This window comes from Pelobates fuscus, chromosome 10 (assembly GCF_036172605.1).
Source record: "Pelobates fuscus isolate aPelFus1 chromosome 10, aPelFus1.pri, whole genome shotgun sequence".
Taxonomy (NCBI): Eukaryota; Metazoa; Chordata; class Amphibia; order Anura; family Pelobatidae; genus Pelobates; species Pelobates fuscus.
This window is the reverse complement of record NC_086326.1, coordinates 66071339-66099163: the sequence shown is the minus strand read 5'-3', so window position 1 is coordinate 66099163 and position 27825 is coordinate 66071339. Positions and strand designations below refer to the sequence as shown.

The 27825-nt window shown below is 38.1% G+C and overlaps 1 protein-coding gene across 4 annotated transcripts in view; it reads right to left on the bottom strand.

Moving 5' to 3' along the window:
• Positions 1–6530: 6530 nt before the first annotated feature.
• Positions 6531–27825, bottom strand: part of STAMBPL1 (STAM binding protein like 1) — a 58186-nt gene continuing 36891 nt past the window's right edge. For all 4 annotated transcript variants that reach the window (XM_063434093.1, XM_063434094.1, XM_063434096.1 and 1 more), the window contains 10 exons: positions 21530–21612; positions 18340–18557; positions 18183–18258; positions 17497–17592; positions 16736–17102; positions 12652–12776; positions 12159–12296; positions 10318–10430; positions 8304–8403; positions 6531–6787 (listed from right to left, as the gene is read on the bottom strand). In XM_063434093.1, coding sequence (XP_063290163.1) covers positions 6731–6787; positions 8304–8403; positions 10318–10430; positions 12159–12296; positions 12652–12776; positions 16736–17102; positions 17497–17592; positions 18183–18258; positions 18340–18557; positions 21530–21577 — 1338 coding nt within the window. In that variant the 5' untranslated portion in view covers positions 21578–21612 and the 3' untranslated portion in view covers positions 6531–6730. The remainder of the gene's footprint in view (positions 6788–8303; positions 8404–10317; positions 10431–12158; positions 12297–12651; positions 12777–16735; positions 17103–17496; positions 17593–18182; positions 18259–18339; positions 18558–21529; positions 21613–27825) is intronic.

Genomic DNA, 27825 nt, shown 5'->3' with positions numbered 1-27825 from the left:
GTTCTTGTTTTTAAGTTTGTGTGTTATTTGAGCACCCTCTAGTGGAATGTTAAAGGATGTACAAAAACAAGGCCTAATTACTATGAATTATGGTTGCAAATAATACAAAGCCATTAGTCTTCCAAAATGCTTCTCATATATCCATTAAAAATATACAAAACACCATTATAAGTCACATTAATACAAATGTTACTTTTGCCTCAAAATCTTGAAATCAGACGAGTGCTTATAGAAGCCACATGCGGTCTGGTAAATATAGAACATAGGACTTTTTTAAAATCTAATCAGGATATTCCTTACATGCTTTTGTTGACATTTTTTCTATCAAAACACCATTTCTGTGATATACATGTATTACTTTTAGCATGGACAGATTTAGTAAATATTGTGCAGGAAAAAAAAAAAAGAAAGGAACTGCATTGATCAAGTTATACAAACTGATATTAAAAATATGGGAGGACTATAAACAAAAACACATTGTTTGCTTACTAAAATAACGACACTACATCTGTATTAAAATAGTGCTTAAAGAGATTCACACCAGGAGACCCGATTCTAAGGGAATTATGCTAAAAAAAGATGCCATAGAACTAAAAATGTCACGTCCTATTCTACTAAACCGGCCTTAAAAGTTACTCGCCACTGTCAACGGCACACTTACCATTGTGGAGTAGAAACTCCTGGCGAGTTTTGTATTGTCATATACAAAACTTACAAAGCAGAATTTCAGAGTGTATTGTATCTCACTCTGTACTTGTCATTTCAATTTTCTCTGTCTGCACCTACCTTTTAGAATTTTGATGCCACAGATATACATGTCCACACACACCACTGGTTACAGGATCAACTTGTCTTTGTAATTACTTAAAGATTACTAAATGTTATTGTTGTTAAAAAGAAAAGAAAAACAAGTAGTTAAATAAATTTGCAAGTATAAAATAACACATTATGAGGATTAGGTTGTATAGAATAAAAATAAAAATAAAAACAAGTAATGTTTTATATGATCCAAAGGGAAGTGAAATCATATGACTGAAGGTATAAAGTGAGGATAATGCTATGCTACTAAAATAAAATCATAATGTTATTTCATATTTATTTTGATAAAAAAGGGATTTAGGAGTACAGGGCAAAAAATGACAGTTCTGAAAATCCAAAGTGTGTTACAAAAGAGCAAGAGATCAAAATAATGATTGGATATGCAACGTTAACAGTGAACATGTTTTATACAGATTTATCACTAAAACCCCCACCATAAGCCCAAATCAGAAAATATGAATTTCTAAACTTACTTAAAAAATACATACGTTTCTAAATGACTGTAAATATCACAGAGGTATTTTGAATATTTTAGATAAAACACTTGACAGAAAAAGATATTTCAAACTAAGACATGGATAGAGACTGTCAAATTTCTATATATGCGGGGGAAACATTCCAACTAAGCAAATATTCTAGATAGTAATAGATTTGAGATTACTTAAATATATATTAGATATATCATTTGTATACATCAATATATTCCTGTATTAAAAGGAAGAGCGGATACTATAAGAATATGATGAACAGGACACTATCTTTGTTTTGAAACTTTGGGGGGTACCTGGCATGTCCACTAAGTTTACTGGTTAGCACACTCTCAGAATTGTAGAATTACTTTAAATCTGTTTTTATTAAAGACAAATAAGACAAGTAAACAATGGCCAGAATACATTATCTACAAAATACATTAAATAAAAAGAGAATAGTACCTGGTTAGTTCTGTTAAAGGTAAATTGAATGGACAAGAGGGTGTGGTGTGGTGTGTGTCCATTGAAAGGGAGGCTTAGCCTTAAAGACTTCTCTAGGGCTGCACCATTCCAATGGAACGCTAGTCCTCTCTCTGTTAGACTTTCACCCAGTCTCGAATATTTGAAAACATAATTCTTTAGGAAAGCATATCAATTAAACTGTGAACAGCTTTCTCTCCCCGCACCCTGATTCCTCTCCTGCAACTGTCATCAAAACAACACCTAACCCTCAGTGAATACTATCCTAGCAACATACTTTTCTATCCTACACTTACCTTTTGTTTCACTATACCCCACTCCCTCTAGCATGTAATATCATTGAGCAGGGCCTTCAATCCCTCTGTTCCTCTGTGTCCAACTCGTCTGGTTACAAATAAGTGTCTGTTGGTCCACCTATTGTACAGCGCTGCGGAACTTGTTGGAGCTTTATAAATAATAATAAAAATAATATCTTTCTGGAGGAAGTTTGTCAAGGGCCATGTACGAGCTGCACCAGAGAGGTATGAACGAGACAACTGTGAGACGAATAAACGTAGATAATTTTAGTAAAAAATCCAGCAATTTATCGGTCTTATTCCAGAAGGGGTCATAAAACTTAATGAAAACTGTCCCCGTTGAACGAGTAGAGAGTGATTTGGGCAGCTTTATCTGTTGCAGAAGATTGTAGAATTTATTTTTCACTTTACCCCACATGAACAAGAAAACAAAAAACAAAGCACAAAAACAACCTGAGCTGGCCCTCACTTTAACCCCTTAAGGACCAAACTTCTGGAATAAAAGGGAATCATGACATGTCCCACATGTCATGTGTCCTTAAGGGGTTAAACATTGGCTAACAACGGTTGTATAATTGCCTGTACTGTAGATATTGTGTCAGTAGACAAGCCCTCTAATTACAAGGCATGTCCACATACATTTGCTCATGAGGTTTAGAGAAGTACATAAGGGTCGTCTGTGTGGGGATTTTTTTATGTTTGTTTTGTAAGAGTAACCTTAACATGACTTGCTTTATTACGATCATAAAAACACATCCGCATCACATCAAAAATTAAAATAGAACAATTGTCTGTGGCTTGGCAGTGATTCATTTAGGACCCACTTTGTTCTCCTCTAAGAAAAGCTATTCTTAGAATATCAGGAAATTGCATAAATAGCCAGTCCAATATTCTAGTACTATGTAGGTTAAGTCACAGTTACCATTTCAAAATCAAAGTGGATAAAAATAAAATAAACAGATTTTTATAAAAACCTCTCTTTTAATAAAATGCTTCTGGTGGAAAAATGTATTTAACCCCTTAAGGACACATGACATGTGTGACATGTCAGGATTCCCTTTTATTCCAGAAGTTTGGTCCTTAAGGTGTTAAAGATAGTTTTTTTTTTTTTTAATTATTTCTATTTAAGATACATTATAGTCCCGTGTGTTTGAAGTGACTGTATGTGCAACTTTTCAATATGAAACTCTTGTCACCAATGTAAAATATCTCGGTATGTGCAGAGGTGTAACCTCCACACCCAGTAGCGTCATTAGCCAGACCAGGAGTTCCAGAGTGGCTAAAGTCCAATGCATAGAAAGTGACAGCAGATAAGAACCATAAAATCTAAATCATTTTATTAGTCCCTGGCCTTATCTTATGGCTAGGATAGCCTTATGCCTATCCCACGCATGCTTAAACTCCTTTACTGTGTTAACCTCTACCACTTCAGCTGGAAGGCTATTCCATGCATCCACTACCATCTCAGTAAAGTAATATAATGCATATTTGCTGCACAGTGGGTCAATCACTGGCTGAGCACTCAGTGAATGCGCTCAACCAAATTAATCAGCATTTGGCTTCTGCAGAAACTAGATGCACACACCCAGCATCAGAGAAGGCTTGATGCCAAGTGGAAAACCAGATGAGCGGTTAAACCATTGTAGTTTAAGTTGTTGTTTTTTTTGTTTGTTTTTTTAACAGATGTTCAACCACTTTGGTTAACAAAAAGGTTAAGCAAATACCAGAATATATATGCCATATACTCTTAATGTTTTAGTTAAATAAAACAATTTAGGTTCTCCAAATATGCGTGATTAAATGGAGATGGTTCACTATTAGCTATGTATTTCTAATGGTATGTAACAAAATGCATTGTGTTATAAAACAATTAAAATAGTCAGAAATGTTTATTACTGTAAAATGTCATCTTCATCTGGCTGCAAATATTGAAGATTATATCAACCAGCAAGAATGAGTCATTACTTTTAAAAATCATGATTTAAAATCAAGTCTTGATTTCAATAAACTTTTAAATCGACATACAAAAAAAACCAAAAAACAACTAGATCTCGCAGAGATATGGCAAATTATAGTGTAGTAGATTTAATCTCAATATACATAGAAACATTTAAAAAGTTACTGACAAACACAATGCAAAAGAAAACAAAGCAAAAAACTAATTGTGCCAACAGTGCATTGGCCTAAAAGGGCTCTTTCTCTCTGGATCCATGGTCTGACATTTTGTAGACGATAGCCAATCCTAAAAAAAGTGAAAGGTCACCCACTTGTAAACCAGGGAGTCTGTTCGTGGCAAAAGGGTACAATCCTTTTGTTGACTCAGTTAGACTTCCAGGAGCGCAGTATTCTCGTCCAAGATCTCTCCTTTAATATGGCTTCTAATCAGGAGAATGAATCTTCATCTGTGGCACGGATGAGGCCATGCTGCCCCAGCACCATTTTCAATACATGATATACAAACAAATAAAAAAATTGATACCCGGATCATGCTTCTAATACTGCAGACATTCACACAAGTGTCAGTAACAGGTAGACCCTTACCAGGAATAGACTCACCAATCAGCAGCCTCTTTTTCTGGTCTATGTGGTCTTTACAGCAGAGGTTTAAAGGATAAGAGAAGAAGTTTATGGGACAAATTCTCAGTTCCATTCAGATAGAATACGTGGAACAACTATGTGAACAGACATACCACAGTGCTGTCAGTTTAAAGATTGTTCAGTGCTTCGTGAACCTGACTGTGTGCAGATATCAGTTATGTGATCCATGGCTCCGTCCAAGAGAGGGAGCCTAGTGCAAGTTGTGAGTGCAGCTTACACACCAAATATTGGCAACATTTATATATGCTGCCAATAACAGAGCGTTCTGGCTGTCTGATTGACAAAACTCTTACAGCTACAGTTGTTTTTACAAATTGCTGCAGCTATAAGTCACTCTCTGAGCTGTTTGGTGCAAGGTAGTCTTAGGACCATAAGCTTTGCAACCATGCAGGGTGCTTAGACTGACCCTTTATAAAGAGACATTCCAATCACCAGTACAACTTTAGTTCATTTAATAGATTTTGGCCTCATTAATTGGCTGTATTTTTAAAAATTCTTTATTTTTGAGGTGGATAGTGGTCATACATCCAATAAGTAATAAGCAGACGATAAACAAAATAAAGATGAAGGTGATAGATATCAGGATTAGTGCACCATTTAAAATTTTTTTTGTAAAACCATAAGTGCACAGAATGTATGAGTTTATAGCCAGGAGGACCTACAATAAGTGCTAACCACATACAATAGGGCTCCAAGTGAGTAATTAGATTAAGGGGACGTGCAGCTTGGATGGAAATTAAGGGATTAAGGGGATGTGGTGCTTTCCTATAGGGAGGTCTAATGCACGTGCATTCGCATTAGGTCCCATCCCGCCGGCGGGCGCGAATGCCCAATCGTTCTCCCCCACCGGCTGACGTCGGCGAGAGAGGAGCGTGGGCGGACCCTAAACCACCGCCGAGGGACATCGGCGGTGGTCTCAGGTAAGTCACTGAAGGGGTTTTCACCCCTTCAGCAACATGGGATGGGGGGTGGGAGGGAGAAGGGACCTGCAGTGCCAAGAAAACGATTTGTTTTCCTGGCACTGGAGTGTCCCTTTAAGATTGGTGGTTTTTAGAGCTGGATTAGGCTCTTGAGTGCAGATATTAGCAGGATTAAAAAGGTGATTGAGGAGCAAATGTAAATGGCGTCTTATTAGGTATGCTAGCAGGCTCTGCCTCCCCCTAGCTGTATTTGTTTAATGCTCAAATCTATTATTTAGTATTGGCACTATATATATATTTTATTTTTTTTTAAATGAAAGTTTTTCAGAATGCTACAACAAAATCCTGACTTCCTTATCCAATGTATGTACACGGCTCAACCACTAACAGCACTGGGTAATCTGAACTACAAAGCAACCTGCTTTAGAAGGAGAGAACACCAAGGGATACATGGTAAACATATCACTACAGGTTTATAGTTTCTCTGACTGCCTGCAGCTAGGTAGTGAATTAAAAGCAGCTCAATCAGTGCTTTTGGTGGCTGAGAAAGTCTTTCAGGCATGTGGTTAATGACCATAAGGAGACATGCTTGTGGTGTACCATTCTGCAAATATTTGTTCAATAAATATTTATCAATCAATTAATCAATAAAGATTTTAGCATGCAAAAAAACAACAAACAACAAACAAAAAAAACCACATTAATGAGATAAGCGTGTTAAAGTTGTACTAGTGCTTGGAATATCTCTTTGTCAGTCTAGGCAGCCTAGCAATTTGCATTGTTGCAAAGCGTATGACCTAAAGACTACCCTGCACCAATCAGCTCAAAGAATAACTGCAGCAATTTGAAAAGCAAAGGTTAAATTCCAGGATAAAAACGGTGGCACGACACAGTGAAAGACGATACACAGTTTTCTTAGTAGAAGCTTTATTTTAATTGTAGGCCACTTTTGATCTATATGAACAACTAACGGAATTCAATAAAATTCAAAAGAAAATGTGCAGGAGCAATAAATATGAAACCATCACATTTAAAATGTATAAATTAGTAAAAAGTCCACTTATTACTTCTGGAAATGATTTTAAGAAAACTGGCAGCCACTTTTGAAGCCATTTTCATCGGCGAGAACAGCTGTCCCCAATCTCTATTACCTCAGGTCCAGCACAGTGATTTTTGCATCTTTTACAATCACATGCCTGCAAGTCTGAAATAAAAAAAGTAAAAAATAAAAAAAAAGATATATAAATATATATTACTAATCCCATAATAAGGAATTCTTATGATACTGAATTAAAATATATTGCTGACAGAAAGACAGGGGAGTTAAATATACAATCCAGGCATGTATGGAATGCATCTAAACCATGGTTCCTCAAACTCCGGCCCCCCAGATGTTGCTGAACTACAACTCCCATGATTCTTTGAATTACATAGATAGCGAGAGAATAATGGGAGTTGTAGTTCAGCAACATCTGGGGGGCAGGAGTTTGAGGACCCATGATCTAAACAGTACACCATGCAATACATAATCCTGTTTGTAGAATTGCTAGTTGTTTTACATATAATCTTGAGTCTTCTTGTATAGGGAGCAAGCATTTAATCATTTGCTAAATCATATTTGCAAAACAAGATTAGCTTTTTTTTTTCTTTTTTAAATAGATGTGTATTTTGTAAAGGCTATTTTTATTGCTTAAGCGTTATTTGAACACATTTCTTTAGAATGACAACGCATCAAGAAGTTTCAAGAAGTATTTCAACAATATCCATGAATCTACATTTGGACACTGTACTGCTTTCAGTTTTGTTTTTTATTTGTTCTATAAATTAGATTTATTTCATTTTGAAAGTGTTTACAAAGGTCAATTTTTTTTCTTTCTGCAGCCAGCTATACCTGAAATTCTAGTTTAACTTCAATATCCCTACACAGTGAATGACCTTAAACCCAGAGATTGAACGTGTAATAAAACATGTAATAAAATATTGCTCAAGAAACTTATGTTAAAGGGATACTATAATGCCAGGAATACAAAGCTGTATTCCTGGCACTATAGATCGCTCTTCCTCCTCCCCCTCGGTGGTAAATAAAGGGTTAAAACCCTTTACTTACCTGATCCCAGTGCCGATGTCCTTCAGCGCTGGGTCGAGGCTCTGCCTCCTCCGATGTTCGACGAGGGAGGCGTGCATTAGGCCCTCCCCATAGAAAGTGAGATGTCAGGAATTTAAATTAAATTTCGAAATGTAGGCCAATATAGCAGATTTAGAGTTTTTTTTTTTTATTGTGTTCAGTTTAGCTATTTTGACCTCATATTTGAAATTCACTTTGAATTCCCAGCAATTTTCATATAAATGAAAAACCCTGTAGAATGTTCTATTACCATACGATAACATTATAAAGATACTCTAGAGCAGTGATATGCAACCATCGGCGCTCCAGATGTTGTGGACTACATCTCCCATAATGCTCTTACAGTCATAATGCTGGCAAAGAATCAGGGGAGATGCAGTCCACAACATCTGGAATTCTGATGGTTGCCTACCCATGCTCTTATAGAGAGCATTTCCAGATGTGGCTGATGAATTGCAGTGAAAACAGAGGAGATTAAAGACTGCGAAATGATATGCCACAGGATTAGTTCTACAGAAACATTCTGCCAATTAGATTTAGCAATGGACACACTGCCAGCCATAGATACAGCGGTCATCAGTTGCACATCACTTACGTTAAATAGCCTCGGGTCCTTGCTGTGTGGATGGAAGCCCTTCTTTTTACATACAGATACTTCCAGCATACCAGCGTTTGTAAGTCGGAAAATCCCCGTACTAAAAAAAACACAACAACAAAAAACAAAAACATATGGTCTCAAACCAAACCAAAAATATGTGAATGCTCTCTCTGCCATTTGTGAGATTTACAAGAAGACTAAATCTAAATGCAATTTCTAAAGGCTGCAGAGGCTAGACTTTTATGCCATTGGTTCTTAAAGTGACACTGCAGGCACTGTAACTGCTTAGTCTCCTTGAAGTGGTTATAGTTTATTGAGCCCAGGTTCTACCCTTCCATTTAGCATTAAGCAGTTTTTAATCTTTGAATGTTAAACTAGAGTCCTCAGAAGCTCATCCTCTGTGCTATCAGCCTATCACAGGGCCCACTGCTGGTATAGGTAGAAAGAACTGTGTAATATCTGCCTTAGTCATACCTCCACCAGGGGTGAGACTGTGCATGACCAGGGTGCCTTTATTTAATATTAAACTGGATGTAAATGGTTTAACATGGCATGGATAGACAGTGCCAGGATACATCAATTATTATTACCATTTTAATGAGCAGATATGGCTATAGTGTCTACTTTAACCTTTTTTTAGTCTGGGACCCAAATAATATACATGCATTAGAGTGGCAACACATTCTATAAAAACAAATTTGCCAAAGGATCCATTTTTCCCCATTTTAATGCAGTTGACTTTAAAACAAATCTTTTACAAAGCCTGAGTGTCCCATTTTAAACAGTGCCCTATGGTTTACTAGTGGAACTTGATTTCACATGAAATAAAATTTAAAAAATTAGGGGTGGTGTTCTTGGTCTTTTGAATAGGTGCTTGTTCCTACCAATGAGGACTCAAGTGAAGTGGGAATTTTCAAAAATAAGCGAGTAAAATATTATGCACTATAAAACTTTTACATGACAAGAAACAATGCTTACTCAGGGAATACTGTACATAACTATTTGCCAGATTAATATGAACCAAGCTAACCCGTTACAAAGAGTGCTGCTTTATCTCATAGCTGAGCGGGCATCAGTTGGCCTTTTGCAGGCACTGCCCTCCATGTGTTTGCCCCATCACAGCACAGTAGGTAGGTAGATAGAGGGGAGATCATTAATGGTCTAGTTTGAAGTAGACCTCTTGCCCATAACGCTCGGAGTAGCAGTGAACTTATGTGCCATGTATAGTACAGCTAGTACGGGAGCAGAGGAAGAAAATACAGGGCCCCAAATTAGGACAGACGAGATACAGGTCTGTGATGGCCCTGGAACAATGTGCTTGCTCAGCTGTTCGATATATAATTCAGCTTGAAACGATGGTGGCAGAGAAGCCTTTAGATGTTTTCAGTGCCAGAGGAGTAAATCACATCTTTTATGTACTGAAGCAATTTATCAGTTAAAAAAAAAATAAACAAACAATTTGGAAATGTAATTACTGCATGGTCATCCCTTTACATTTATAGTCATTTCAAGTCGAAAAGACGCATGGATAATTTACCTGATAAACATTCAGATACTGAAGCACCTTAAATTCTGCACACAAAGAGCTCTATAGTGGTTGGTACAAGCAAAGGATGTGCATATTCCAATAAAAGAACTACTGGTAATACCTACTATAGGAACAACGTTTCTCTGGAACTCCAAAAGTAGGAACCCAATTGCTCTATAAATTCACTCATGAAATCCCCATTTTGCCTCCTTGGTGTGACCACTCTTTCATTAGTTTAATCTGTAGGTTTGTTTCCATGATGCCTAGGGTTCAATAGGTGAGAAAACTATTGACTTTGAGCCAATAAATGTAACTCCAGTTATCCCTGTAAGAATGCAGTCGTCAAAACAAAGGGCCTATACATTTCACACCATTTTCATACTAAAAAGATTGTGACTGCTTTATTGAAATTAGGTTTAAACACAAATATTAGACTGATGCAACATCTAATAAATAAATGAATGAAATGAAAAAAAAACATACTCATTGTGCTTTGGTGAACAAACTATAGCAATGGCTTCCGGTAACATGAGTTGGTAGGAGCAGTGTGTGTGGAGATCAACACTGGACAAGAAAGCAGTTTGTGTTGGGTGGGTCTGGAAAACAAAGCATGGGTTTTTTTTAGAATTAGAAAACTGTTTAGTGAGCTGTGCAAAGAGAAACATTATAAATTGCCCTCCCTCAAAGCAGCTCTTCTTAGGTTTACATTATGGACCCATGACAAGGCTTCTTTCCTAATACATTTGCAGTTTATTGCAGCATCAGAAAGGTTTACGGTCTGAAACATTGTTTGTCCAAGCCCATAACATGGCCATATTCACATCCAATGCTGCAGTACATCCAAGATTAGGTTGGGAGTGCTGCACATTTTGTGAAAACAAGTAGACTTCTAGCACTGCGTAGCTATTTTCCTTAGGAAAAGGGGAGCTTATAGTGTTTAGTGTAATGTTGACATTACAGATTTACTACTAGATTCAGATCAACTTTGCCAAATGTATAAATTGCAAAAGTGAATAAATAAAAAGAGCTATCTAGTCTGTGCCACCAGCTTGGCCTACCTGGGACTCATGCACCATGTGCTTTATTGCACTTATATCTTCAAAACAGCATCCACAAAAGGCACACCATCTACCAATCATAGATATGGCACCAACATCATATGCAGAACACATTTCTAACATAGGATGCAATTCCCACCCTCTCATCACACATAATATAGAACATCACTCAAAAGCCACTCCAGTATTACATTCGGCATTCAGCACCCACACTTGCATGGAAGAAGGTCTTCCTCACACATGTAACCTAGTGGTGAGTTCAGCCAAGCGGCGTAATAAATAATCTTTCCTGACTGCCTTGAAGAGCAGTATTTCAAATTCAGCAAATTATGATCACTTTACAAGAAGCCAGAAAACCATTACCTCTCGCTGGCATTAAATTATATCCATAAGGCTAAGGGTTGTGCAACAACTATCTCCCCAACCAGGCTCTGTAGACACCAGATCGTTACATGCTCAGATAGATGTAGATCACCTGTATAACTATTTCCTGCTAAGCATTTGCTGTGCCATAATATCTGATGGGTGAAGCAGCATCCAATGGAACCTGGAGTTTTATTAGAAGCAGTAGAATATGTAATTTAGTTTTCTCCTGCATAGCCCACCACCTGCAACTTTTATGTTACTAACAAAACAGTACTAACAACAAACTCCCAAACTACTGTCAATCTGACCATAAGAAACCGGCTTTACAGTGGAATTGGAGGCAGACATTGCACAAAGGGGAAAGGAAGGTAGGATTAGCAAGCTAGCAACAAGGAATGACTTTTTGTAATTTTCATTAAGTTTTTTTTCTTCTAAGCTTTGAAGTGCTCTGCAGAAGGCAGCATTTGGGAAGATAAAATAAAATTAGCAGTCCTAAGAAGCGGTGCACCATACGGGACTTTTAAATTACCAGATTGGCATCTTGACTCTGTTGTGCACTTCAGTCTTATATTCTCTAAAAAGTTTCATCAGAGCAAATTTGGACGTGCATCAGGCTTTCAGTGACATCTTTAATTTCTGGAATTTCACTGGTGCATGTACATGTAAATGTTGGGTTTGACTATTTTATACACAGCAATGCACCAAAGTGTTCTACTTTTTCTGTGTTTAATTTGGCAACCTATATAACAATTATATTACCATGTAGCCAATTAGATAGACAGATTATAGAGTGAAAGCCAATCGCTTGATAGAGCAGTCATGTAGTTCAAAATACATTACATTATAGAACAATAGTACATTTATAAAACAAGTAGTCTTTAGTAAATACAGTTCACATACGTGGATCCAGCCCAGAGTGAGCAGATCATGTTGATCTTGTACATTGAATAACTCTTCCACATTCTCCATGTCACAGTAGTCTGGTCCTGCAGACTGCTTGGGTACAATTACATGGGTGATCGTGAATTCATTGTGTGTCTACAAAATAAATTCAAAAGGGTTTGTAAAGCAGTAGGCAATGCTTTGTTTATTCTATGTAAAGGACTGTGTAGCTACTTTACACTGATACATGCAAAGCAGAGAGTTTCCCCTCATAGATTGCATTTGTAACTGGTCTTTACAGGTTTCCATATCATGTATTCTGTTTAGAAATGTAGTCCAAAAACCAAGTGGAAGGCTAATGTAAAATGTTGAATCATCATCTCATTGTCTGGTGAGGATATAAAATAAAACTTTTTTTTTTTTTTATTGCAAAGTTTTGATCCTTAGGTTCATTTTATTGCCTGAAGACTAATTTGGTTCAATCACGTAGAATGGAGATTTTAATAGTTACCAGTTTGCCACAGAGGATCCCGCAGGTCTCAATGCCCTTGGTCGTGTTCACATCAGCCAATTGCAAGAACTTTTGTGACAGGTCTTTGGGCAGAACTACAATACGTAAGCCTTCTACAATTTCATCTAGGAGAAGTAAAGAAGATCTTGAGAAATTATGAGAAAAAAAAAAAGTAACGATCTGGATATTTTTTTCTAACGTAATGGCAGGGTCATCCTCAATATTAGCAGGGACCAGCACAACAGATATCTGCAAGACTGTCATTTTACAGTATCCTTTCCATTATCACAGGTCCTTTGATTTGGATTTTCCTAGCTTGCGTCCTAAAATAGAGATTGGCCCCATCTGGTCTAATGGTTCGAGGAGGATGTGCCTAATTCCCAGATGTAGACACCTGCTTTACACTGCTCTGGTGTTGCCAAAATGTGCCAGACTGATACAGGGTTATGTCAAGCCCAACATCAGACCATAGCAAGTCAGAGAAACAAAATGTTGTTACCGGGCTTGTTCAATCTCTTCAAAACCCCAAATTTTTCAACACAGCTACTTTTATTGATGTTAGCGTAACCTTCTAGTTTCACGCACAGATCACAAAAGTGTGACTACATTTCTCTCTCAGACAGGCTCATTCATATGTCTAATGATTAAGTGGTTGCCATCATCCATGAATTCTACACAAACCTAGTGTACCCACTAACAACTATTTGTTTAGATCTCATTCAACCAACATCCATGTTCAAATTTGTTTCAAAGACCTTCTAGATAGGACTAATGGTCCTCTCTGATGAAGTAAAAAAATAAAATAGCATAACAAAAATGTACAGATCACAAATCAAGATGTAGCACCACACACGGGACATAAGGGAAATTGTTATTTAGGCACATGAAATTGGATAAATATTCTGTTTTCATATTAAAATGTTCGAACACTTTAGACCTCAAATTATAGAAATGCCATCATGATACTATTTAACTTTATTTTGTGTGATTTTTTCCTTTTAATACAAACCATCTCCTATATGAATTCCTTGTTTATATGGAGCTTATCTCTCATGCCACTAGGAAGTCATTTAGTTCTTATCTTAGAACTTTGAAACACTACTTAACATTTCTTTGATGATAAAGTGTGGGTTATTTCTAAAACACATACAATTATAAAGACGATCTTCTAAATGCAAACAAATCAAATTGTTTTAAACCCTCTAATAACCAATAACACTCATTTTGCAGCTTTTATCCTAAAGAAAATTAGGGTGATTTAAACACCAGCACAACCAGCTTTTTAAAATAAAATAAAAATAAAAAAAATGTATTTTTATCATTATCTTTTTTCTACTGACATTAATGCGGACCAGAATTTGTGTCGTACTGTATGTGTCACAGAGTACTGGACAGGATTGAGGAATGTTAGAACGTTGATGAAGATATTTCGAGCACTTACAATATTAAAATCGTGTTAAACAAATATAAAATTTAATAAACACAAAATCATCCTAGTTTAATGTTACGCTTTTTATGGGCATGTAGAACTTTGCTGTGTTACATAATTAATAGCTCGGGTCAGCCTGAGATCAGCAAGCAGTAAAATTGACCATAATGCGTTACAAGGTAAAAGTTGCAAGACCTAAGCTTTGGAAGCCAATGAGCTTTTTACATAACCTTTCAAAGCCTTCAGAAAGAAAGGGCCATAAATAAAGGAGTCTACGCTTTACTTTAGCAAACACTGCATACAACAGACAGAACAGCAGGAAGCTAGATTTTTATTGCTAGTTTGATAAATAATTGTAAACACACGTTTTATTTGCCGTTAAATATTTAAAATCAATAACACATACATACAGGGTTATTCATGTTTTAGAAACGACAGAGCAAGGAGAGGAGGAGGCATTATTATTTATGTTAACAAGTCCATACAATTTACTCCTTTAAAAAAAAAAAAAAAAAAAAACTAACTCCCCTTCTGCCTTTGATTTCCTTTCTGGCACAACTGAGATACCTTTCAGTAAAACTATCAGTTCCACCTAGCTCTCCAGTGCACTCTCTTTCTGACATAGCCCAACTACTAAGTGAAACTGTAGCTCAAAACCAAAAAAGTGAACGGTTTGTTTTTGGAGATTTTAATATTGATTGACCGAATCCAAAAAATATCGTATCATGTACGCTGTTTAAGACTTTGCAGCTAATTTCCTCCCTAACTCGAATTAATATTAAAAGCCAGAACATACCTTGCTCGATTGGATTCTCTCCGGTTGTCCTGACAGAATCTAGGAGGCGGGGGTTCTCCCTAACAGTTTCAGTGACGACTGTCTAGTATACTGCATACGCAAAATAAAGGACACTAAATCCCCTCCCAAGATTATAATCACCAGGTCTTTCAAAATTCTTAATCTTGAATGCTTTTAAAGGGATCTCAAGAACATACCATGGCACAGATTATGTCTAATACCAGATCTAGACTCTGCAATTGCATTTTTTCAGTCTGAGCTCTTGCGTGTTTGGAATTTGTATGCCCCTCTGCGTAAAGTGCGACTAAAAGGAACACACCTGCTCTGGGTTACAGCTGACCTCATTCAAGTGTACCAGTTCAGAGATTCACTGTAGGCAAAGTTCAAGCGTACTGGCTCCATGAATGATCACTGTACTTACAGACAATGGCGAAATGCATGCACAACACAAACAAAAATGGCAAAGGCCAAATATTTCAGTTAAAATTTGAACAACAACCTATCAAACCCAATAAACTTCTGGAAAGTCAAATATAGCATACAAACCCCACAATCCACTGCCAACCCTCCACTGTCAAAATGGACAACCAAACACTGCAACACCCCCTAGGTATAGCAAATGCCTTTAAATTATTTTGTTGGATGTGCTACCACCCTAGTTGCTAAGATAACAAATGACACTAATTTTCAGACCGCAAATAATGATCAGGCCCTGACAAATCTTCAAAATCCTCATAAAGAGAAATTCAATTTTAGACCTGTGCCTGTTAGTGTCGTTAATAAACATCTTCATAATTTAAAAATGAAAAACCAGCGTGGACCAGATCAAATCCCAGCAATGTTGCTGAAGCTCTGTGTGCCAGCAATTGCTAAACCTGTCACTACCCTTATCAATGAATCCCTGGTGTCAGGATACATATCACAACTTTGGAAGACTGCAAAAGTTGTACCTATCCATGAAAGTGGTGACAATACTTTGGTATCCAACTATTGCCCGATATCATTGCTCCCTGTATTGTCAACAATCTTGGAAAAATGCGTCCATATGCAGCTATGTGAATATTATCAACAATCAAGTTATCTGACCCCTGATCAATCAGGATTTCGTCCAATCACTCAAATTCGACTGCCCTCTTTGCAATGACACCCAAATTGGCACGGAACAAGGAGACTTAACTGGAGCTATTTTCCTTGATTTTGCCAAGGCCTTTGACACAGTAGATCATGGCATTCTTTTGCAAAAACTTAAAAACTCAGGCATTGGTGATCGTCCATTAACCTGGTTTTGATTGTATGTTTCAGACCAATAGCAATATGTGGCCATTTCTGATAGCGCTTTCCTCCCTCTTCCAGTCACGTGTGGTGTTCCCCAAGGCTCCATGCTTGGCCCCCTGCTATTCACATTCCGCCTAACATCTGCAAATCTTCAACTGTTCACATGTATGTAGACGACACTAATCTACCGCAGCTTGAGGCTGTGCTCCAAAACCAATTCACAGAGGTAGAAATGTGGATAGCGGATAAACTCTTCCTAAACACTGATAAAACTGTTACAATGAGCGCTAGCAGCACTTTAATTCATGCCAAATACTAGCAGACTTCTACCAGTTTATTAGGCTGCCCATTCAGGTATAATTTTTGAATGCAGCAAAGGACATGACACACAAGACTGGCCAGTTTATATTTCTCTATGAAGAATTCAATTAAAAGAGGTGTGGACTGGTAGAGTGTGCTCCTATCCAAACATGCAAGGCCAGAGAAAATCTACATTTTAAGGAGGAAGAGTTGGGTTACAGCCACAGAGATTTTCCAAAGAGATGCTCATATAAGACATTTGGCAATACTTAGCAAGTACTTACTCTGTACAGCACTTAATGTAGCTGCCGGCCTTAAGGCCCTGTTCACCGGAGGAGACTGCCCAGCATACATGGCTGCATCATTTCTCCCAGCTTTTTTTCCAGATTGTCCCGTCAACGCATTGCATAAAGAATTGCTTTTGGGAGAAGAGATACAAGATGACATGCCTCCATCAATCTGCTCAGACACCTTGGAGTCTTTGCTTTTCAGCTGATCTCGCGCCAAGTCTTGTTTCCGAAGCTGATCCTCAAAGAAGCTAAATTGCTCATTTTGTATCTGCTGCTGGCGTAACTGTGCCACACGTTTCCTTTCAGCTTCTATGAGCTGCTGCTGTTCCATTTTTTTCATACATTCTGCTTTTCTTTTGTTCTGAAAAGAAAATTGTGTGAGGTCCAAACCAGACCTTAAATGCAATTTATAATAAAAATAATAATTTGCAGCATATTTCTTATCTTTGATATTTCACTCCAGGAACAAAGATAATATTTGTGATATGGCTGGGCTATTGCAGACAGTTCCTGGACTCTCATTCACTTAAAAGGAAACATTACTGAATGTCCATACAACATAAACACAAATTCATTCAAGTGAATGATTGTCACCACTGTGATTACAGGTCTAGCAGTATGTGAGTAAATCAATCGAGCTATGAACTTTGAAAAAATTAGTGGGTACTTAATCAAAGGTCTCGGATAAAGAGATGAAAAGTTATAGTTTGGCATGTACTGCACTACATTGTATGTAGAGGCTTAGCAGAACTTACAATCCCATGGATATATTCTTGGTATTCCAAATGATATTTCTTTAAAATATCCTTTTTCAAGTCATCGGTTCTTGGGAAAGCAATTTCCTTTAATTTCTTTATAAAAGAAAAAAAAAAAAAAAAAATTGTGTGAAATTTGTTTGAATTATGTTAACATAACTTTACAGAATGTGACACATATGGACCTATTTTTATAGATTATGTTGTCTGCATACTAATTCAACAATGATAATTAAGCAGAACTGTACATAGAGTCACTACCAAATCAGCAGAAGTCTGTACTTTAGATGCTGCCCGCAGATTATTATTTGTTACATTCAAAGAGTTATTCACTAAAATAATTTCAGATGTTAAAGGTTCCCAATTGGTGGAACCAATTCTACGTTAGAAAGGAGACTTTTCTGTGCAAGTACAGATGTAAAGTAACTTTGAAAATATTTTTCTAGCTTTTATTATTTTAGGTTTGCAAATTTTAACAAGTTCTCTTTTTGATGAAACACAAATAAAATAATAAATAAATGACACTCAATTCCAGCATGTTTCGATTCTAAACAATTTCTGGTGAAGACCAATAAGCCTGCACTGTAGTCATCAAGGCCCAGAACTTTGAAAACGCGTTATTATTACTATTCCTCAGAGAAGAGGTTTAGCAGGCTTAGGAATGGTTATCATTCAACATAAATTACCTTCAAAATATCCTGTTTCTCAGGGATTTCGTATTTCTGGTAGTCTCGATGGCCGGGCAGTTTTTCAACAAACAACCTGCAAAAAGTTGTTTGAAAATCATCTGTAAATGCATAAACAATGCACAAAACCTGGATGGAAAACGGAATGGTTCCTTACGTGATAAATTTATTATAGAGGACAAACGCATTTTCCAGGTTTCCTTCTTCCAAATACACAGAGGCCATGCGCTCCATCTCCACTCCAGACCTGAAGTAACGCCGTGGAGTAATGTCCTCGTTGATAGTAATATTGCAACCCAGTTTGCTTAATGCACGAACACGCTCCTCCGGGCTTAGTGACACATCCGTGTGGTCCGGCATGGCTGTTAGACGTTTCTATAAATAAAAAATTAAATTACAATTCAAGAACTTTACACAGCATATCTTCCTGATAGAGCCTTCCTAATTTTTTTTTATAAATAAATGTAAAAAAAGGAAAATTAAAGATGAACCTTTATCTGATAGCTAAATGCATGTTTGTTAAATCTCATTTTCAAACCCTATACAACTTGGGTAGATAAAACGGTGGCTATAGTTGGACAATCCTTGAAGTCTTTTATATGAAATGTTCCATTGTCTTCATATAAAAAAATCTTTCCTGTTTCACTGGTTCATATATTTCAAGCAGTGTTGGAGGAGGATTGCTACGCTGAGAAAATGCAGTAATTTACTGGTTACTTTCATCTATGTGTGTGGTTCAGGGTATTTGATTAGAAGTAGACTTGGGCATTCGTATTCGTACAAATGGATTTTCGTACGAAAATATGCATTTTCGGGCATTCTTTCGAATACCGAATAACGAAAGGCTATACAAACTAAAGAACGAACAAACGAATAGCCGTTTACCGAAAATCTTTCGTTTGTTCGTTCATTCGGCTTTTTGAATTACATACTCTGGGTGAATTTACATTTTAGCACCTCTGTGTAATTTATTGCAATGCAAACTACCGAACGAGAGCAGACTACCGAATTCAAACTACCGAACGCAGCAAACCATTCGTGATTTTTCAAAGCATTGCATTGCTTTACATGGGGATGGTAGAAAAACAAATGAACTAATGAACTAATTTGCCTCAATTCGTGTATTAGTTCATTCGGATGCCTTGTATGAATCAAAGAGGAGGGGTATGGGAGTGAGCTGATTTTCATTTATCTAATCAGCTCACTCCTTTGACATGATGCTGTAGGAGCTTATCCAATGGTGAGTGCTTTATCGTGGATTTAAAAAATAACTAAACAGCTGTATAAAAGCAGGCAGTGGAACTTTCTCCCCCCTTCTTTGACTGAGTTTTGTTGTTGACACACTGTGCTTCTGAGCTGTGTTAGCCTCATTGCTTGTCTTAGAGATTTTCTGTGAGTCTTGGTGTGCCTTCCAGTTCTCACTTGTTGAATTTGAGTCTATTGCTGAGAATTTTTTTTTTATTTTAGTGCTTTTTAAGAGCTGTGCTGCTGTCAGTGTGCCACACGGTGCCTGGCTGGCACTGCCAGTGCCTGCCTTCCCCGCTTGCTTACTGCCTACAGCAACCAGGTATTTTGGCTTAGTGGGCCTGAGGGCTTCTGCCCTAGGGGTAGACTAGCTTGTTAGCCTAGAAGAAAAGAAATCTAGTTTATCTGTTAAGTCTTTTTAGCAGCAAAGTTGATTTTTGTTAAATTGATTTTACAGAGGTGCTGCGTCATTTTGCAGGCAGTCAGTATAAAAGTTAAGTAATATTTTTTTATTCAGTTAATAGAATTATCTTCAGTTTTAATGAAAACATTTTATTAAGTTGATAGAATTATCTTCAGTTTAGAATATATATTTGTTGTAGTACAGTCTCTTTGTGCTTTGTTAGAACAGAACACACACTAGTCAGAAGTATATTCCTTTTTATCTTGTCAGAATAAATGAGGTTAGTAACATGTGTCTATTTATCCTGCATGTTCACATTTTCTAGCCACTAGAGGGGTGCCATTTACTTATTCATGTGTGAACAACCTTCAAAAACAAAAAGGCAGACATAGAGCACCTACAAAATACCAGTGAATCTCCCAAAACACACATTTTCAACAACAAAATAAAACACACACACATACTCTGAAAGGGAGCCCTTGTTCTGATGACCTGCTATTCTAAATAAATCACTTGTAATATATTAAAATGCTTTTATATGGCAATTTTAATCTTTTTTTGACTCGCTTTTTCTTCTCTTTATTATTATTTTAATACACCTTCGTTTGTTGGGAGCAATATTCACAAAATAGAATGATGTGCTGAAGAGATTAACAGTATGTGCAATTTTTTTGGCCACCAAAGCAATTCACAGTCTACCAAGTCCTATTCCAGCTCTATTCATTGTGGCTGAGAAATTGAAGCAGCTGACACAAACATATATCAAAACTTTTTTCACATTCTCCCCCTGTATCTCTTCAGAGTACAATGCACCAATTAGATATTTCATACATTTGCTATGGATTAAACCAGGTGTATCAAACCTGCGGGCCGCATGAGGCCTGGGACTACTAGCAGTGTGGCCCAGTTGCTGTCCGCGCTGACGGGCGGCGAGGAAGGCATGGAGCCGTTTACATACCATGCTCTTCCTGGACAGCTCCATCACCGAGGCTGGGCGCACGAGGAACCTGTGCAGGAAGAGCACCGAGGTCCCAGCAGCAACCGCTAGCCACTAGGGACAGAGGATTCATTCCAGCCTTCCCAGAGCAAGGTAGGGAGGCTGGGTGGGCCTCTTAAGCACTAAATGTGTGTGTATGTGTGTGTGTGTGTGTGTGTGTGTGTGTGTGTGTAGGCGGGGGGATGTTGATATGTCTGTGATAATGTGTGTATGAAAACTGTATGGGCGTATAGGTCTGTGATGGTATATCTGTGATTGTGTGTGTACATATGTGATTGATTGTGTGTGTATGTATGTGACTGTATAGGTCTGTGATTGTAGGAGTGTGTTGGTCTGGGACTGCGTGTTTGTATATAGGGGTGTGTGTGTGTGTGTATATATATATAATATATACACACACACGTGTTTAGAAGTTAGCTCCCTTAAATACTCCAATTCCACATATGGATAACAAATAAGGGAATTATCTCATAAACAAGTGAAATAGCAAAATTAAGAAAAGGGCAATTAAATTAGATTACTTATATACATATATCGATTTATATTATATAGTTGATGTGTGCCCAAGGAAGCAAAAGGTTAATAAACCATCCAATTAACGGTCACTTGGAATATTCAACTGGTGTCAATGCCAACTGCTCACAGATAATACAGAACCCCAGATGATATTTACTATTTAATATCTTAACATGATCTAAATACCAGAGATGATATGTTGAATGGTTGCTCCATGCTGCCTTGAGTTTCCATAGGATGGGATAGAGCTATCTTCACAAACCTCCCATCTGTACAGAAAAAAAAGGGAATAACTATTATACATTAAAAGGGACACTCCAATGCACAAATACAAAATAAATAAAACTCACTGTTTAGTAGATATACCTCAAATGACAACACACATGCTTTAAAATTATGTTGTGGTTTTGTTTTTTATTAGGGATATATCTGAAAACCTCTAGCAAAGCCTGCATTTCTCTTGTCTGCAGCCTTTGCAAGTCCTCCCTTTCAAACCCCTCCCACACTTTCTATGGCTGCCCAATCACAGACATTCCAATGTATCTTAATCTTTGCAAGACAGATAATCTCTGCAAATGCTGCCTCTTGAGTTTAGATCTACTGAGCTAACCAAACCAGGAAGTAACATGGCCGGTTGTCTGCTAGAAAGTCTTTTTTTTTTTTTTTTTAAACCAGGTTAATTTATAAACGTGTCAAAATCTGTTGTAATCTGCACAATTTGCACACAAAAAATAAAAAAATTAAAAAAATTAAATAAAAAAAAATTAAAAGAGGGAGGACTCACTCTTCACATATAGAGCCTTTCAGCAAGCTAAAATGCTTTAGGGGTCCGGAGTGTCCCCTTAAATGTATTACAATAGTTTAGTGGGTAAAGTACGCAAAAAACAGTTATGTAAACAGTACAAATTCAAAAAAGTCAAATTAAGACAAATGGAATAAGGACACTTTTTTTTTTTACTGTTAAAAGGACACTATAGTCACCAGAACAACTACAGATTAAGGAGAGTCCCTGCAGCCCTTTTGCACTAAACAGTGTTTTCAAAGAAAAGGCAGTATTTACATTAAAGCCCAAGGACACCTCAAGTGGCCACTCCTCAGATGGCCACTAGAGGTGCTTCCTGTGTCAGTGCCGCACAGCGTGCAGTACTGACATTCAGTGTCTCCAGCTGAACATTCCCCATAGAAATTTCATGCATCTATTTGAGGATATGTGGATTGGCCAGGCCGGCCTTTGGTCCCCGCACCCATAATGGTCTCAGCCAACCCAATACTTTTCTTACTGGTTAAGGGGGTCAAGCCAACAAAACGGTGGTTTTAAACACTATAGGAATACAAGTTTGTTTTTCTTACCCTATAGTGTTCCTTTAACAATGACCACAGACAAAAGCAGTATATCACACTACTTGCTGTTGTGACACTAAAAGGGTTATTTAACTTTGCATTCACAAGCAAGCTACACGTTGGCATGACTAGTGGCCCAGTACCCGTAGACTTAAAGGAACACTATAGTCACCTAAATTACTTTAGCTAAATAAAGCAGTTTTAGTGTATAGATCATTCCCCTGCAATTTCACTGCTCAATTCACTGTCATTTAGGAGTTAAATCACTGTTTGTTTATGCAGCCCTAGCCACACCTCCCCTGGCTATGATTAACACAGCCTGCATGAAAAAAAAAAAAACTGGTTTCACTTTCAAACAGATGTAATTTACCTTAAATAATTGTATCTCAATCACTAAATTGAACTTTAATCACATACAGGAGGCTCTTGCAGGGTCTAGCAAGGTATTAACATAGCAGGGGATAAGAAAATCTTAATTAAACAGAACTTGCAATAAAGAAAGCCTAAATAGGGCTCTCTTTACAGGAAGTGTTTATGGAAGGCTGTGCAAGTCACATGCAAGGAGGTGTGACTAGGGTTCATAAACAAAGGGATTTAACTCATAAATGGCAGAGGATTGAGCAGTGAAGCTGCAGGGGCATGCTCTATACACCAAAACTGCTTCATTAAGCTAAAGTTGTTCAGGTGACTATAGTGTCCCTTTAATGTCAGAATAACTAATATTTTATGCCCCCAAAACCACAATGCAGTGAAGAAAATGTCCTATGATTCATAGAACACCTATAATTCTATTTGAAGGGACGAGCTTTAAAAGTTAGCCTTTAATCGAGATGGCAAAAGGTACTTGATCTTACATCCGTATAACAAAACAAATACATAAAGAAGATGCACAACAGCTACTCATATTCTGTATTCAAAATGCAGTTGCTTGAACAAAAAGCAAGATTTGTGGTACAGAGGACATTTGCATAGTTTTGCTCAGTTTGGGCCTATGAAAATCTCACTGGATTTTCTCATTACTGTGCCTCTCACTAATTTTAGAAAGAGAAACAGCGGTTTATTAACTGGAAAGGATCACAAGCATTGACAGGGAGTCACTAAGCAGCTGATAATGGCTCTCATTATTCACAATGGAAGCAGCCAAACTCTACTTAGCGACTGGTTTAAAACCCTGTTGGTGTTTTTTTTTTTTTTTTTAACCTTCTGCCACACAGTGTCATTGTACGCCATGAAATCAAAGCCATTTTGTAATACAATGCAGTGAAAGTGTCTTTTTGAACATTACATGAAAGATGGATCAATTTTCACCACCTTTAACGAGCAGCTGGCTCGTATTAATAACAGTTTCTCTTTAATGCATTACTGAAAATCTTACTGCAGTGTTTCATAAGCAGAGTAGGAGGAGGAAGGAAGCAATTACTTCAACTGCTCTTCAAAGCAATTGATGCCTCTAGGTTTCTGAGATGCTATACAAGCATATGGATCAAAGATTTCCATGGTTTTTAGCACGCGCAGTCAGTCATTGGCTTAGCCCAGGGGATGATGGGATATTTGAAATTTGCATGCCATGCCAGCCAGCATCAGTCTGAAAACTGTGCGGATACAAATTAAAAAAATATATATAAAAATAAAAAGGTCAAATAAATATTGCATACATCGGAATACAACCAATCGCTATATTTTAAAAATTATAAAGTCTTTTTTTTTATTTTTTATATATATATCTCTAAAAGGAAGTTACCCTATAAAATCCATAAGTGTGTTCACAGTAGCGGTCTATACTTTCTAAAATACAATGAATAATGAAGTGCTACTATTCTCTCCATTACATACTCGCATGATACTCTGAAACATGACAGCTTGCGTTTCAGTGAAAATAAAATCAATAGGTTATCCAAGTAGCATATCAAGTGCTCCCAACTGTGATATGTTTATAGATTAACAGCCAATGTGTCCTCCTTTAACAGGAAACATGTACATGGGGTACAAACCAGCATTTTGTATGATGCTTAAGAGACTAATACAGTACAAGCATTTGTATTTCAACTCCATTTGGAAATAAATAAAATAAAAAAATAAAAAAACAAAACACAAACAAACAACATACAGCTAGTTTCATAGATAACTTGATTACAGAGTACTCTTGTTAAAAAAGGTACACAATGCATCAAAACCTCTTAAAATCATCTTAACCCCTTAAGGACACATGACATGTGTGACATGTCATGATTCCCTTTTATTCAAGAAGTTTGGTCCTTAAGGGGTTAAAATCATCTTAACCCCTTAAGGACACATGACATGTGTGACATGTCATGATTCCCTTTTATTCCAGAAGTTTGGTCCTTAACCCCTTAAGGACCAAACTCCTGGAATAAAAGGAATCATGACATGTCAGGTGTCCTTAAGGGGTTAAAGGACCATTATAGGCACCCAGACCACTTCAGCTCCATGAAGTGGTCTGGGTGCCAGGTCAATCTAGGGTTAACCCTTTCTGCTGTAAACATAGCAGTTTCAGAGAAACTGCTATGTTTACACTAGGGTTAAACCAGCCTCTAGTGGCTGTCTCAATGACAGCCGCTAGAGGCGCTTCCGCGCTTCTCACTGTGATTTTCACAGGGAGAAGACGCTGCCGTCCATAGGAAAGCATTGAGAAATGCTTTCCTATAGACTGATTGAATGCGCTCTTGCCGCACATGCAGTGGAGGATGTCGAAGAGGGAGGAGAGTCCCCAGCGCCGGGGAGAAAGGTAAGAGTTTAACCCCTTTCTCCCCCTTCAGCCCGGCGAGAGTGGGACAAAACGAGTTTGTTTTCCTTGCACTATAGTGGTCCTTTAATGAAGTGGTTGTTGCTTACAACCTTCTAGTTCTCCGCGGCAATGCAAACATTGCTTTTTCTCTGAAACCACAACGCTTAACATTTTGCCAAAAACTTGCCTTTAGAAGCTATATATTTAATGCTAGACAGTGTCCCTTATGAATTCAACTTTAACTGATACTCAAAATAATTTCAATTAAATAAATAAATAAAATAACAGTATTTAAGCAGGGTCTTTATTGGTAGCAACCTAGGAGACAGACCAAGTAATACCACAATACAATCAACAAATGCAAGTAGTAAGCTTAAACAGACCAGATTTCCAAATAAGGATTGTAGTTTATTTTATCAAACAATTAAGTAAAGTTAACAGAGTCAACCTCATGAGGCCTTTTATATCCACTTACATGCCTGGGTCAAAATAATAAATGTCCCATTTCACCCACTAAGATAAAAATTCATATAAATCAGGGCTTGACAAAACCCAGTAGCCAGGTCTCCATGGCGACTATGAATTTTGTCCTGGCCCCTGGGATTGGTCGGCCCGCTCCCTCCTCCTATCACAACCCTGCAGGGCATTTGCAAGCTGGCAGAGCAGCAGGTAAAGACTACCTGCATTCCGTCCGCTCCCCCCCCCCTCCCCCTCAGAGCCAGCCCACCCGCAATCCTCAGAACTGGCCTCTAGACCGTTCCATTACACAGAGCCGGCTGCCCAGCCATTCCCTTGCACGGTCTTAGAGCCTGGAGCAAGTTATTACAATTCCCTTCACTTCCGCCTGGCACACAGAGATAAACATGGGCTGGAGAGACAAGAGGAGGGAAGCTGCAGTCTGGAACAGTCGCAGCCTACTCCCATTAGCCGCAACCAGCTCCACTAGACCTCAGGGAAGCCATCTTTCTGAGTCCAAAACGTAGGAAGCAGGAGGGTGGCTAAAAATGTGTATTTTTTTTTTTAAATTAGTGTGTGTGTGTGTGTGTGTGTGTGTATCTATTTGAGAGTATCAAATAATAAATACTTTGAGACGGTGTGAGAGAATGTGTGTCAGTTAGTCAGTGTCTCTCGGTCAGTTTTTAGCTGGCTCCTAGATTTAAAGCAAATTTGTCAAGCGCTGATATAAACCACAATGTGAGTGCAACATATTTCCTGGTTTTGTTCTTTTATACTGGCATTTACAGTGTGCAAGTGTGTATCACAGAGCTCCACAGCACAGCTCCACAGCAACTCATAGTAATGTACTTTGTCTATGTGTGGATTACAAAGCTCAAAAAAAAAAAAAAAAATTATGATCACAGATCCTCCCCGACATGTGGTGGAATCTCGGTAAAAATAAATTTAGTAGGCCGAGATTACCACGTGGCATGTGTACGTGCATATGCTGACGTATCGATCAGTTGGTTGCACGAGGCAAGATACGATCAGTAGTGTACGGAGCATGTGCAAGAATACAGGATGTAGAATTCCCCTCCTCCATTATGCTGGACAGGCCATGCGGTCAAGCAGGAAGTTAATTCTTATTTGTATTGATTGGTCAAGAGAATGTGCGGGTGGAGCTTAATATGGGAGGAGTTATGTGCCTATATAAGGAGCCTGCACTATTGTCCGGGGCTCAGAACTTGTGGTATTTTGGTGACGCTAGTCCCTCTGAGTCCCGATCGGTGATCCAATAAAGAATCTCTTCCTTCCTGAAGAAACCTGTGTCCATCTCTCTGTGCTTCGCTTCCGTCAGTTTCTCCGGTATCATTTGGTGCATTGGCCGGGAAGCTCATCGTTCAACGGTAGCTGAGAGGCAGAGGCTTGAGACGGTCTATCTTTGCCCACGTTCTCTACGGCTGCACCCCTGAACTTCTGCGTGGACCTCCCTTCGTCTCGGCGCCACTGGTCTGTTGTCCAGGAGATCATCGGCCTCTACATGAGAAGTGCTGGGGTGTCCCCGTCGATGAGTGTGAACTCAGGTTCAGGAACGAGGAGGTAAGACAACTGCTGTTTTAGACGGCAGACCCACTAGGGGTATACCGATTGTGCGGTAGGCCCATAAGGGGTTATTTGTGTATGGAATCTGCCCCCTCTGTCGGAGGGAAGGAGCGAAGGCGCACCGCTCAATCGAACGCTCTTTAGTCAGACCGTTTGATTTGGTTAGTCAGGCGGGGTCCTGTGTAAATAGCCCTAGCCGGACACCGGTGTCTTGTCTAAACTAGCGTTCTAGGGTGTATATTACGTTCGCTAGGTCGGAGGGACCGGGAGACTAAGCGGCGCCTGTGTAAATTCGGTTCGCTAGCTCTCAACCTATCTTGGCTAAGTGGGAAGGCGTGTAAATTTGGAACCCACT